This window comes from Stegastes partitus, unplaced genomic scaffold, assembly GCF_000690725.1.
Source record: "Stegastes partitus isolate 25-593 unplaced genomic scaffold, Stegastes_partitus-1.0.2 Scaffold125, whole genome shotgun sequence".
In the NCBI taxonomy this organism is placed as follows: domain Eukaryota; kingdom Metazoa; phylum Chordata; class Actinopteri; family Pomacentridae; genus Stegastes; species Stegastes partitus.
Window position 1 is genome coordinate 38,207 of NW_007577856.1, and position 15,403 is coordinate 53,609.

Sequence of the window (15,403 nt, forward strand, 5' to 3'; positions counted from 1 at the left end):
AAGTTTTGATGACAATTATTGTAAATTGTGAGTTACACCTTAGTGTATGTGGGAGATTGATTGCAAGAGACTGGACAAGATTCACATTTATGACGCTTTCACTGTTTGTACTGTAATTTTTTGACAGACCATGTCATTGTGATACAGAAAAGACAGCACTGCGTAGCACAAAGAAAAAAAAAACAAAAGAACAAAAGTAGAAATGTGAACATAGGACAATTTCCGTAGGGAAAAATGTACATGCAGTGCTGTAGGAATGACAGTGAGTGTGTTTGATTGTCTGTCTCTAAGTGTGGCCCTGTGATAGACTGGTGACCTGTCCAGGGTGTCCCCTGCCTTCGCCCTAAGTCGACTGGGATAGACTCCAGCCCCCCCACGACCCTAGTGAGGACTAAATGGTGTACAGATGATGGATGGATGGAGATGAGCTAAGGATGTTGAGCAAGTCACTGCCGTTTGCAGCTAATCCATGGTGTTTTGCTATTTGTACGAATTATTTTGAGAAATGCACTTACTGTTATGCAAATGTCGAGAATGATTCGAGAAATGAACCAAAGCAACTGAGAAAAACTGTACTATATACTTTCCAGTTGATGGTTCATTAGATGAACCTTTGAGCTATTTCAGAAAACTGGTTGATCATTGGTTGATCTATGTAAAGCTGCACACATTTCCCTTCATTAGAGAAAGTCAAGATTCACATGGGAGCAACTTACCAATTTAGGACATGTTTAGAAACAAAAGGCTCATGGAAATATGCTCGACATATTATGACAACTTGTTCAACCATTTTGCATGTAAAGACTTACGTGATGAACTCATGCCGCAATGTTGTCGGGGTGAGACTATTCAACAGAGACCCATTATATTACATTCTGATCAACATGACATAAGCAATTGATATTGTAGGAAACAGCAGAGAATTGTACATAATCATTTGCATGGATGTACCAAAGCATTTAGAACTTGAAATGAGAAAGTGCTTTTTTATGTGCACAAGTGACACAATGATGTGAAGATTGAACAAGTAGTTTTGAGAATTTCAGTTCTGATCTGAGAAACGTACCAAAGCGACTGAGAAAAGCTGTAACAACAAATAAAAAGAGAAAATCAAAATGTAAGGATGACCTAAGGAGCAGAATTAGAAAGAGATCTTTATCCTCTCTGTTTAACTTTGATGCTCAACAGATCTAATTAAACTCTCAGATGTGTCATTGTGTTTGTTACCGCGTGACCGTGCAGCCATGTGTTGGGGAATGTATATTTACAAAATACAGCCATGCTAAGTCTGATTTATTTATACAGCCTATAATCACAAATCATACATTTGCCTGAGGAGGTTTACAACATGTTCAGCAGATGCCACCGTGAATCCTGTGAAAAGGAACAAAAAGTCCCTCAAAAGGACTGTTTAAGGGGGAGAAGCTTCAGGAGGAGCATCATAAGAGGGATGCCTCTTTCAAGACAGATATGCAAGAGATGAGCAATAGATGCGAAAGAATTTGATATTAATCCTCTGAACGGGTTTTCAACTCTCCGACTGTCCTTGAACTAATTATCTGTGATGTGCCACTCAGTCGGAACTCTTAAAACTGTGATAATTCAGTAAAATCACCTGCTCTGACCAGATTCTGTAAAAAAAACAAACAAAAAAAGTGTGGAAACAAATTCAAGCTGTAAGATATAAAATATGTATAGCATGTAGAGTCACTTTTGTCATTCTAGCATTGGTAACACCTGTCTACACTTGGAAAAAATGACGCCTGGGTTTTTTTCATTTTTGTAAAATAAATAATCAAAGAAATTCAACTTTCATTTTTTCTTCCATTATGATTTATGGCATTATAACTTTTGTTATACTGCTCTGTGTACTTCTAGCCGTGGTTGTGCTGCTTCCACAGAGGTGCAGGAGTGAAAAACGAGCCCACAGTGAGTAAAAAATGTCACAACTTCTTTTGCAGTTCACAGGGTTAATATGTGTTTTGCTAGTCAAGCTAATAACTGGCTGTATAAAATGAATTTATGACAGTGTGATGCAACACCAAGATGATATGGTGATCCTGTTGTTTACCACCTTGGGCTCTATAACGTTAAAAAAAAAACCCAAAAACAGTTAAAGAGTCCTGCTGTTGAAAATATAACAGCCATGTCTAAATGTTGAAGGATGGAGGACAGTTTATTGTGTTTTACTGCAGTAAAAAGAGCCTTGTTATATGCATGTGAATACACAATGGCATAATAATGAAAACGCTCCATCCTGCTTTCAGAGAAGAAATTTTTATAACATGTGTTGAATAATGCATTAAAATCGGACCCAAGGATATGAAAGTAAACATCAGTCCAAAGCCATAACCCCAACACACACACATATACACCCACAAACAAATAAAATAACTCCATTCAAATGACATTCACTGCGCCCGAGCGGTGAGTAGGTCATCTCGAGCATACATTACACGTCGACCACTGTAAATTCGGCCCGTTTGAGCGAAAACAAAGAGCCAAATCTTAATGAAACTTTGATTCATTCTCTCTTTAAACATTTAACCGAGCTATTCAAATCTCATTCTTTCCGGCTGATGTGTTTAAGTAATAAAACAAAGTAATAAAACAAGAAAAAAAAACAAAAAAAACAAAAACAGGAACATTTCTTGCACTCTTCACTCAGCCACATCTCAATTTCAGAGAAATTAACCGAAAGTGAAAAACACGGCGGAAAGCAGTCGAATGTGACAAGTAGCATGTGGAACACAAAATTGGATTCAATTAGTCCGCTGATTTTGACTCATACCCGCGCCCCCCCTGGCGAGAGCGGCCATGTGCATTATGGGCAAATGGAGAGCGGCGATTTTATGCTGCGAAACACCTTTAACAGGCAGCTGCTCAGAGACGGGCAGCTCTGTAATGGGTTTCTGGCTGGAGCTCGCGAGGGGCTGGGTGGGAGGACGCTTGATAGCATCTTTACTGCCTCACACAAACAAGCCGCCTGTTGGTCAGTATGGAAGCAGTGGTCGGCCTGCTTCTGTGTGTGCATGCACGTCTATAAACTTGACTAGTGAGTGAAAGTTTTGACTTTAGGCTGGCATCCTGGCACTGATTTGTGTGTGCGAGTGTGTTTATAAGTTTATGCATGGGCGAGTTATGGATTCAGGCGGGCTGTCTCATTCTGTCTCCATCCGCAGACCTTCTCTGCTGTTATAGACTAAGGGGGGAAACAAGTTGAGAAGGAAGAAGGGCAAAAACAAAACAAAAAAAAAACGAAGACAAAGAAAGTCTGCGTGTGTCAGCATAGCGTCTGTGGAAGTATAAGCCCTCAGCCCTTCTCCTTATTTTTCTTAAAGAATGTATGAATGTGGCGTGGAGGGTGAAATACATTCTATGTCTTTACTTCTGTATGTGTAGGTACAAAAGGGCCTCTGTGGTGTCTAGCCAGCTGTGGGAGGTGAATAATAAGGAGTCGTGCCTCTCCAGCCTCCCACCATCATTACGCTCATTATGCTTCTTATTGGAGCGAGAAAAAAGCAGCGAGGAGATGGAGGAGCAAAGCATGTGTGAACGTAAAGACCCGCCAGCACCCTTTAAGTGTACGGTCCAGATGTGAGAGTGACTAATTCTCTCCAACATCTTTATCTATTGTGGTCGAGTCCGCCGAGACGGAGGCCTAATGTTCCTCAAGTCTCAGTGACACATCAGTTCAATTAGCAGCACCAACCAAAACACACTTTGTCAAACACCGACTCCCCACCACCTCTTCTCTCTCTCTCTGTCTCCCCACTAGTCTGACTCCATAATGAAGCCTGCTGTTGGCCAGGAGCAGGCTACACACCAGTGAGCGCACAATGACTAGCACAGAACAATACGAAAACACACAAGCGTGCGCACACATCGGTCTGCCCACACAAACACTGGGTACTTAACTTTCATTTCACAGCCAGCCTGCACAACTGAACTCCTCGCAGGTAAATAGACCAGCTCTCAATTTCATTAAGCAGCTCTGTGCATCGTCAGTTCTGCGCGCCCCGCATTTTGACTTATTTAACTCCGAGGGGCAGATTCGGCAGAGAAGAATGGCTCTTTTTGATCGTTGGATGTGACAGATATTTAATGCACTTTACTGTGGAAAGTAAGAAAAACCACAGTGAGTGATGTTCTCCTGAAGCGCGCATAACTCTGAAGCAAGTCTTCTTTTATGTAATACCAGGAATTTACATTGAAGTGGTTCCCTGACAAGAATGAGTTCAGAACTCTCCCTCTTATACAGTATTTTTTTTTTTACAACATGTACTGTAACGGGGGGGGCATTTTTTAACGCAGCAGTTTCACAGTTTTTAATGCATTAAGTGCAAATATGCAAAACATTGGGAGACACGTACGTGACATTGAGTTTCACAAGTACAAATAGTTTGACAAGGAAACAGTGTGCGGAAAAATGCAGCGAGAAACACCCACTAAATCAAACCTCAGATCAAACTGAATCTACGAATGAACGCATCGTGTAATGAAGACTGGAAACACACGATATTCTAAAAGCGTAATTTCTGACCAGCAGAAATAACATCAAACCAGCGAGAGATCGGTGGGGGTGGCAGCTCACCACTGGCCTCACGTAGGCAGATCACACGGCATTGAAGTCGGTCGTTTGTCGGCACGCTGCAGAGAATCTGATTAAAATATGAGAACTTAAGGGATATTTTGGAAAGTAATTCCATTGTCGCTTATTTTCCATTCTTTGCCCCAGCTAAAGATTGTTAATGGAGTGGTTGTTAACGGCACAAAGAACACCATTCTATTCATCTGTTAAACCAAATTTGGTCGGAAAGTTTTCTAGATTATAATCAAACACAACCGGGAGCCGTCTTTGGTGAAAGCAAAGGAGGAGTGAGTTGTGCTGACTGATGGTGAGATTAATATGCCAAAAAAAAAAAGGCACTTAAACTCCATCTCAATGGTTTTCTTTTTGCTATCTTCTTTTTTTTTTCTTTTGTGCTCATGAACAACAATGATTTTCCTAATTAACTTGGCATATAAGCTTTGATTATCACCCTTTCAATGGCATCAAAAGGTTTAATTTATTAATGATTTTCTGCACCAAACGGGTTAATATATAAATTATTTTTAGCATCAAAAGGGTTAATATAAAAAAGGGTTACTATAGTTACTATCTTCTGCATCAAAAGCATTCATATAATAATTATTTTCTGCATGAAAAGGTTACTATAATACTTGTTTTTTCTTTGATAATAACCTCTTTTCCAGATTGCTAACTGCTAATGTAAAAGATTCACTGCCTTAATAGTAGAAAAAAATAGCTTTGATTCCAATTTATCCAAGGTTGCCTGAGTAGTCTTCCTCTTTTGTAACAAATGGTTTCTGAGTTATCACACAGGAGAAGATGGGTTAAGTACTATACTCTTGGCACAGTGCAGCACTGCTGGGCCACTAGAGCCTCACTTGTTTATTTCCAGCCCAGATTTTTTGCCAACGTCTCCGGGGATTCAAACCTGTAGTGCGGATACAGTGAAACGAGAGCGAGGGAGCAGCGCCGCATGGACCAGAGCTCAGACTGATGAAGTTGCAGTCCTGTGGCCTTTTGCATCAGCAAAATGAGCCACTGAACACCTCAGGAATAAATACTCCCATTAGAGAAAGACTGCAACTGAGGCTCATGGCAATGACAGACAGGGCAACATTAGAGCAGGTTTGATGGTAATAAAGCACCCAGAGAGAGTTTCTTCCTTTAACCCTCCTCCCTCCGACCGGGCTTCCTGCAGACCAAGAGGTTTATAATTTTTTGTCAAAGCTCACAGGCGTTTTAGTCTATCGCAGCAATTTTTCATGACTTTGTCACTCACTTTGTATAAATTTGTTTTCTCCTTCTGTTTTACTTTAAGCTTGTTAAAAATACCAACATATCAGGGTGCGCCTGTGCACTTTCAATAGAAAGAGCTATTTACAGAGCTCTAATTTAAAGCATGGCGCGCTGTCCGAGGAGGTAGAGACATTCTGTCAGTCATTTTGAAGAAGACAGACATTGCTCAATCGAAAAACTAATCTAAAAACTGCTCTTTCTGATATAAGATCAGAGTCTGAAATACAATTTCATAATAAAATGTTCTGAAATTATTTATTCTCTTATACAAGAGCGGACTAAAATAGTGTAATACATATGACTGACATGCAGTCAGACTGTGAGGGAAAAGCACAGATGTAATCAATTTTGAGGCAGCAGAGGGAGGCGGTAAAAAAAAAAAAAGAAGCGTGCAAAGAGAAAGATTCGAGGAAGTCTGCTGTTTCTTAGAGCTCCGAGGCGTGTTTGGCCGTAATAAAACTAGAATATATCTCTATAATTTAGTGTTAGATAAGATCAGTGTTGGTTTTTCAGGCAACAATAGGGAGCAAATCAAGACTGTTGCTGATATTTTGAGACATAAACCAGAAATATCTACTTGAAATGACTGAAAATGAAAGTATGCCAGAATCAATGGATGATAAATAAGCTGCTTGGGATAAAAGCTGCAATTTCTATGAAGGAAAAATACACACAAAAAAAACACTTTGAATACATAACTAATAATGTTTTGAGAATGAGATGTTTGTCTCTTGCTGTGGTAGTCCTCATATGCTTAATGTGTTTGTAGACTGATGGTGGCAGCATTTTGTTTTCAGGGTAGTAGGCTGCAGAGTGAGTGGAGATACTTGTTTAAGCTGAAGTGTCCTTGACCTGAATCCCTACTGTGCTTTATTTGAGCTACTCTGTATCTGACTGTGGTGTGAGCTCCCTGTGGAGGGGGGGTAGAAGTAAAGAAACTTTCGCCTGGGGGATCAATACGGAATCACACAGAAAAAGCAACAATTGAGTGGATTTTTTTTTTTTTTGCTCAGCGACTCACTTTACAGCACATTTGGAGTGTATCAGCAACACCGCTGTGGAATTTTTATCACCAACTTTAGTTCGTCTTCGCACTTTCTCCAAAACAACTTGCAAAAAGTTGGCATTTCTCCTGAACGCTCCGTCTCATATCCTTAACAAACACCGAGCAGATGCTAGCTCATCGCTGTCGATTAATGTCTGGGAGACACCTGGAGCTGACCATGGGTGGCTGCGACGTTATCAGTCCTTACAGGTAAACATGAATGCGCGAATGAAGACATACTCTGTGCTCTATTTTTCAGCTCTCAGCAGGATGCCTGATCTAAAAAAAGTAGCTGCGATGACAGAAGCTGCAACATGTGCATGCGTGTGGTCTCCTTCTGTTTAATTAAACATGGATGTGTCCGGGGGAACAAACACAGACAGATGGCACTTAAAAATTAACTCCATCACACTTGTTTTTTTTTCTTTTTTTCTTGATGAAATTAAAAGAACATATTCCCATCATTCTCATCATCCCCATCACCCAGGTTTGAAAAAACATTAAGTTTCATCTTGAACACCTGAGCTGAACCTATTTGGAGGCAACTGTTATATATTAACAGCTGTGCCATTTAGCAGCTTATGAGAGTTGCAAATGAAAGGCGGCAAATGTGTCTTTGATCAAAGTAAATATGCTGCTATAATACAAGTTAACCAAGCTGTCCAAATAGAGTGCTAGAGGTGTCGGTGAAACCTGCATGTAATTACGACCGCGGTGGCTGAGGTGGCCCCAATTAAGCCCATATCACAATGTTGGAAGACAAGGAGTCGATGAGAGAACAAAACAAAGCACAAGGGGGGGGGACAACAAATGGGCAACGAGAAGGAGAGCCGGAGAATTGAGTTAATAGAAGGTGCTCGTTTGACCTGCAACACTGAGCTCTCCAAACTGAGGATACATCAAAAAAATAACAACAAATACCGACAGCCAAAGACAGGCTCTCCCATCAGGATGCAGCGGTGACGAGGCGCTGACATGCCTCGCCATCGGTTGCCTTTTTCTGAGCGGAGCTCCTAGAGGAATGCATCTCAGGATGATTCAGGAAGATAATGGCAACGACAGAAATAAGACAGCAGCGAACGCGTTTGTACGTGAGAAAAGACTAGGTAGTGGATGAGAAGGTGTGACTGCTAAATTGCTACTTTATGGGAGGTCAGTCTTTTCATTTTGCGCGTTTCTGCAGCTACTAATGTGTCATGAGTGATTATCAGATGCTATATATGCTCCAGAGGTTGCAAGGTTTTGTGTGGGATGTTTCATAATGCTGGTGGTGTATTATTTAGCTTTACAACAGGCCATTACACAACCTGTGGGATGTGTTTCTTTTTTTTTTCCAGCTAAATGTGATTTAGGTAGATTTTTTTTCTGCAAAAAAAAAAAAATCATCCATAATATTAAATAAATGCCTGCCTCTTGTAATTTATTCCACAGACATGCAGATTCTGTGAAAACGCACATAATCACAACATTCATTTTAAACTGTAAATCTTAACCAGCCAGTTAAAAAAAAAAAAAAAAAAAGGTTAGGACGGTCAGCTTTGTGTTTACAACGTTCAAAAATCCCTTTTTCTACCAAAAAACGTTACAGAAAACACACAAACAAACAAAAACACACTTCAAGGATCCCATGCATCCACAAGGCCCTGACCCATATTCTTTAATCTATTTCCAAGAGGGACACGAGAAGCTACAGCTATCATGTTCGCTCTCTCTTATTTTTACCAGGACTGTGGATGAGGGAACGTACGAAAACAGCAACAGAAATAACACAAGCATCACATCATTCTGTCATCAAGGAGAGCGCTTGTATTTCAACACTTCCTTGCATCATCTTTGCTTTGGAGGAAGCTTTGTTGCAGAAAATAAGCCTATTCATATGTGGAGTGATTACTGTGTGTGTGTGCGCGCGGTATTAAATAGGTCTGGGTAATAAATCTGATGGCTGCTGCCACTGTGTAAATATAGCCAGGGGATTTGGTCTTGTTAGATGTTCCAATTTCATCACCGCTGACTGCTCATCGCATCAAATGGCTTATGCTGGGGTCCCGAACAATGCATAGGCTGAGGGGAAGGACGGATGGTGGGGTGGTGCATGTGAGAGCTATTGTTGCCGGAGACGTACCTGACCACACCCGGGACAGTCGTTGCCGTTCTCACAGGTTCTGCGTCGCGACTGGATGCCTCCGCCACAGGGCACGGTGCAGCGTTCCCAAGCCGACCAGGCCGACCAGTAGACGTGCGCTGGGCAGGGCAGGTGTTCGTTACAGTACCTGGGAAAAGACAGGAGAGGATAGGAATGGATCTTTACTTGTTCACACTGAGCACAAGATCTAACTTTTTGATTCACCTGACAGCAAAAAATACCGAAAAAAAACTCATTTAAAGTGAGGCAGCTCTAGCAATCAAATGATCTGTGCTTACATCAGCGCAACAAGCCGTAAAAACAACAGACGCATCATGTTTTACTGGCAAACATGTTAGTAGTTTTTCTTTTTTCTAGTCATCTAATGAAGGCCAGTCCAATGTGACTCTACAATATGTCTTTCTACAGCTGTTTTGCTCTTCACCAACTCCTGAGAGAATTATCTGTAGCTGCTAAATGCTCTGCTGTGTTTACCAGCTAGATGCACAATGTGTTTATCTGCCGTTTGGAGGTGGACCAGTTGTGTGCAGTGGGTTTATCTGAGCTTTTTTTTTGGGAATTTTTTTTCTGCCTGCTTGCAAAAAATGCACTAAAAACGCAACAAATCATAAAAGCTAAATAAATGGTAAGTGCACTCCATACAGTCGCAGGTAACTGTAGAGTCAAGTGATGATTATCTGCAGGTTTGTCACTTTAACTCTCTGAAACGCCAAAATAACACCATTTATCACAGCAAGAACCAGAAAAAAATCACCAGACTTTCTGACGGTCCTTGAACTACTCATGTAACATGTGCAAGTCTAAGCTTAAAACTGTATTATTTCATCAAAATTAGTTTATTTTCAGTTCAATTCAATTCAGTTCAAATGAAATCAAATAACTTTATTCATCCCCCAGAGGCAATTCAAAAGCTCAATGAGTACATCTCTTGTTTTAAAAATTCACTAAAAATAAACCATTTGTATGAGACAGAGTCTTCTGTGCTCTTTGGAACAGTCATGACTCTCTTACTGACTTAGACATGACCAACCATCATGTGACAAAAAATAATTGGCATGTCATTTGAACTGGAATGAACTGCAGACCGTGCTGGGAGATAGGAGAAAAGTATGGGAAGGAATTGCAAATGTAAGTAGTGAAATATTTATAACATGTGTAGGCCCCATTTTTTCCAGTATGAGAACACCTGTGAGAAAGATTCATGTGATTTATGTCCTCTAAGTACACAATTTCAATGATGAAGAGGGGAAAATGAGCAAACGTGAATGAGTATAGAAGCTCTGACAATAGAGGCAAACCTTCTGAATCATGCATTCTTTAAGGTTGTCTGAGGAAAATGAAATAACTACTTTATCTGACAGACCACTAAAATTATACGTGAAGGGCACCGAAGATGTCGCCACGCTTTTGAAACCTTGCCCCTGAACTGGAATAACTACAAAGAGTTCAGACCACTTGAGAGAAACGTCTGAAAAGGCGTGTAAACTTCACTTGAAACAAACTTTGACGAACCCTACCATCTCTCTTTGATGTGGCCCTGGAGTGCGGAACACACTGTGGGCCTGAATGTATGACTGCACCACGCCACCGGAGACGGCTCCGTGGCATATGCTTGTGTACGGTGTAAAGAGGCCGGTGTTGCTTTAAAGAACAACTAAGAAAATTACATCTCAAATCTTAATGAACGTGCATATGCACTTTGCATAATTCATTGACATTGCCTATTAAAAAAGCCACAAAGTTGCATGCATCATCTCTAATTGCATCGTTTTACAAGACAGGATTACAGCAAAGTCTAAAATACTTTAATTACTCAATCCTCATTATGCATTAACGACAGACGATTGCCAGGCTTATTAGAGCTGTATAATTTATTTTATAACTTTTACGCATACTATAAAATTGCTTTTATTGCTGTTTTGTTGTGTTTTGGCACATGACTGCCTTTTGAAGAAAACTAAGACTTCTTGTATTAAAATAGCTTTAAATTCAAACCCTTCCTCCAGAGGCTCAGGCTGGATATTTCCATTGTGCTCCTCTCAAATACTCTACTATTGTTCACGGCGAATCAAAAGCAACATTTTGTATAACCCTGGTTGTAAAAAATCCTCAGCGCAGTGTGTTCCTTTTCCACTTTTCCTAATCTGCAAGCTTGTAGTGGGCTGATACAGTGGGGAGGAGGAGTGTGGAAATGTGAGGACAAGTGTGGATTACAATCTTGCACATGCATGAGAGAAGAAGAAAGAGGTACAAACACACTCTTGTGTAGAAATTCTCTCATGCAGACTTGGGCAAAATATTCCTGCTGCAGCAAAACACAGTAAAAAAAAAAAAAGTCTGAAATCAATGCAGTATATTTAGAGCTTTAAAATCATCATCACACCCTTTAATCATTACAGACGAGTGAGTGTCTTTGTTATCTTATCCTTTTCTCTTCTTTCTAAAGCACATAGAGCTGATCAGACTAAAACGAGGCTAATTACCCGCTATAGGCTGAGTAAGCAGTGTGGACGCTGTCAGTGTGCTGAGGGAAATACCAACAGAAGGTTCATAAATGCAGGCATTAACCAGCCAGATTTAAGCCCGTGGCGCTGATGTGTACGGTCGGTTTCATAGCATTTGCTTTATCTTTAAAAGCTCTGGCTGCTGCCAACAATCAGGGCCAAACTTATTAGAGGCCTGATGGCTAATAGACATGCAACAAAACAAAAAAAAAAGGGTGAAAGGAGATGTTTTGCTTTGCCCTTAGAATGATAAATCTGTGTGTACATGAGCTCATGTCATGTGCATGCATGTTTGAACAAAAAGCCGGCGACAATAAAGCCTGTGAGTTAATCTGAATAGGGTACTTGAGGCAACAGTGGAAGAACAAAGTGTGTAGTGAGCCTTGCTGCAGATGCCTAACACCTCTAAAAGGAAGCCCCATAAAATAAAAGCCTTTCACAGCATTAAAAGAATCGTTCAGTGCTCAAAAGCTGACAAAGTGCCAGTCCTCCTCATGCCATGCAGATTAAAGCTTATTCAGAAGACTTTACCTATTTCACACGTGGGTGACTATAAACAGCAGATGTGGTGGAAGTTTTTGGACGCCGTTACGTGGGCTGAACAGGCATTTTTTCCAAAATTTGAACCTGCGATAAACATTTCTGATACACCTGGATATACTCGTACGCACACACAATAACACACACACACATGCACATATACACACCACACACACACAGCATCCCCTTCTTTCCCCCCCTCAGGCAGACTCAGACTGACACAGCATAATTCATCTGTTAACACATTTTCTCTCCGTCTCTGTGCTCCACTGTTCATCTGTCTGACTCTCTTTCTCACACACACACACACACACACACACACACACACACACTTCTGCTCTCACTCCCACCTTACAAAGATCCTTTTCCAGCCCTCACAGCTGGCCCCTAACAGGCCTAAGGTGTTTTAAATAGCTGAACAGAGCAAGTACTGAGAGCAGGAAGGGGAGATGAAACAAATGAGATTAAAGCTTGGAGTGAGAAACAGAGGGGGTGGCGAAAATCTGCTGCTGGCCTCCTGCGGTCTTTCAGTGCCAGTCAGTGTTTTTTTTTTATTTTTGGGGGTGTTTTTTTTGGGGTGGCTCCTGAGTAACTGGGCTGTGCCGGTCACTCTTGGCGGGCCGACTCGGTGGAGCAGTCCCGTTCTCAAGGACTGCTCCACCAAGACGAGCAACGGGGACGAAAAGGAAAAAGCCGAAGGTTAGGGGAGGAAGAGAGGAAATGAAAAAGTGCGGAGAAAAAAAAGGAGTAATAAAAGGTTCATCCTTGAAGGCCGTATCCAATTACTCCTCCATCACGATGCTGTTTCTGTTGCCATGGTAACAATTGCTAACAATTTATATCTCGTTTTTCCAACCCTGTACCTTCTGAACTGTATTTATTTGCACTTTTTCTGCCTTCACCTCTGGTTACGAGCCACGGCTCGATGAAAAACATCAGCATGATGTCTCGCTGTGTAATACAGACACTATGGACACAAAGGAGGAACGTCTCGGTTAATGAAAACGTACCAGTCTTTGCTAGGATGCATTTAAAGTCATGTAATACAGCCACTGTTGTCTATCAGTCACAGTTGAAACTGTCAAAGTGGTCCTGTAGTCTTTTTCTAGTTTGGAAAACACTGGACTAAATCTCTCAAATCGCCAGAACAAACTGAGACTTTATAACTTTATTGGAAAAAATCTTGACCTTTTCTACCTGTGCAGCTTTGAATGTCTCTTTGTGCTTCTTCACATACTTTCTCCTTGAAAAACAGATTTTCTTCTCGGGCCTTGAAGGTTGCTTAGAAACCACATAAACATCTTTTAAAAAGGCGATTATTCTATGCCAAAGCCTCCAAAGCTTCAAAACGTAGACTCAGTCTGTGTGTGAAAGCCAGATAATTACCCAAGCACAGGCCTATCCCACTCATTCCTTAATTGGCTGTCACATAGTTGGAGAGAAGTGAGAAAAAAAAAGTAAAACAAAAAGTCACAGCCAAAGTCATACTTCCAAACTGCAGGTTGCAAATTATTAAAGAAAGTTGACTTTTTTCCCTCCCTTTCTCTTTGATACACACAGATCCAAATATGAACGTACAGCGTGGACGTATGAGTGCGGGTGTGCGGTTGCTTTATTTACCTCTCCTCGCGGTTCTGGCCCACACACACTCGGCCGCCGTGGCGAGGGGTCGGGTTGCTGCAGGAGCGCTGACGCACCTGGAAGCCGATGCCGCAGCTGGTGCTGCAGGGCGACCAGGAAGTCCAGGGAGTCCATGCCCCGTTTCTATAGAGACAGACAAGGCCACATCAGTTTGAGTTAGTACAGCCACTGATTGAGAAGGAGTGCAATCATAGCTAGCCATCCATCCATAATCTATACACCGCTTAATCCTCACTAGGGTTGCGGGGGTCTGGAGCCTATCCCAGCTGACTCAGGGTGAAGGCAGGGGACACCCTGGACAGGCAATCATAGCTAGTAGATTTTAATTCCTTAACCCCACAAATCTCCCATTTTTAATCACATCAATAAACGTCCGTTACCTTGCACGCGGCTTACAGTTTACATTTTTTAAGGCTGAGGTCATTTTATTTAATGAGAATGCAAATTATTTCGAGAACATGCTTTTCATCTTTCTTGTTTATTTCTCAAAAACAAATAAAGTCTCGTGCTTAAAGCCTATTCCTCATTGTTTGTTGCACAGAGAAGGGACATAATCACCAAAACACAACAATCACTGATGATTGTGCCTGTGTAGATAAATTAAGGTTGTAAATGACAAAACTAGTATTTATGAACACTTCTTATTACTCTAGTGCTCAGTTCACCTACGTGTATGTACGTATATATATTGACCTGCATTGTAGCAGTTAAACAGGGAGGGAATAATATTTATAGCACTTGTAAATAGAAGATGAATCAGAGGCTATTTTAATGAAATAGATTAAGTGATGCACAGTAAAAAGAAAAAAATAGCCTGAATGTAGGTGTCACAGCTTCTTTATGTGAGAATTTGCTGCTTTTTCTTTGCTCTCTTTCATTGTAAATGTAATAATGGGCCCAGGTGATAAGCATTTATCACTACTCCCAGACTTTTACTACACTTAAAAATATATATTTTTTTAAATGTGCACTTCTATATTCATAAAATGAGAGACATAAAACATGAGAAACAACCACATGAGCAGCAAAAACAGCTACGACATAACAGTGGGGTATACAGTGCAGTGCCTCCGCTGATTATTCATTTCATCATTATAGGGTCTGCTTGACCTATATAAGGGAAGCCAGGAATGCAAAATGAACTCATGTAGGACTGCTCAGTAGTCTGTATCAACTCAAAGTACATAATGTTGAAGCGCGTTTCCAAACCTGATTCCAATTTGTTCCAGAATTTAGCCTCACTAATCACATCAGTTCTTCATTCTATACGAAGAAAGTTGAACTATTTAAGCAACCAAGTTTCTATCAAGAAACATTTTAGTTTAGGCATCTTCCAGTTCAACAAAATCAATCTTTTTGTGCTGGAATATACAATTTTTCTTAATTAGTTAGCTGACAAAAACACCTCCATTTTTTCACTGAGATGTTCAGTTGCACTATAGTGAGAATAGTGAGAAGACTGATGCCGCAGCGTCTCACCGTGAACTTTAATAGTCTGTGTAGAAAAAAAAACATCCAATCAACACTTGTTTTGCTGTAAATAAGTGACAGTGACAGTGAAAATGCAACACGGAGCAATTTACTGCGGATTCCTAATGAGTGGGTGTGAGGATGTAGGAAATAAATTAATTCATTATGCCTGGTTAAGTGTCATTACTCTA

The 15,403-nt window shown here is 40.8% G+C and overlaps 1 protein-coding gene across 1 annotated transcript in view; it reads right to left on the bottom strand.

Annotated features, from left to right (window-relative positions):
* The window catches only part of sema5a (sema domain, seven thrombospondin repeats (type 1 and type 1-like), transmembrane domain (TM) and short cytoplasmic domain, (semaphorin) 5A), a 131,660-nt gene that overhangs the window by 32,979 nt on the left and 83,278 nt on the right, over positions 1-15,403 (bottom strand). Inside the window, exons 14-15 of the mRNA XM_008278500.1 lie at positions 13,722-13,865; positions 9,037-9,184 (exon numbers count right to left, since the gene is read on the bottom strand). Coding sequence (XP_008276722.1) covers positions 9,037-9,184; positions 13,722-13,865 — 292 coding nt within the window. The remainder of the gene's footprint in view (positions 1-9,036; positions 9,185-13,721; positions 13,866-15,403) is intronic.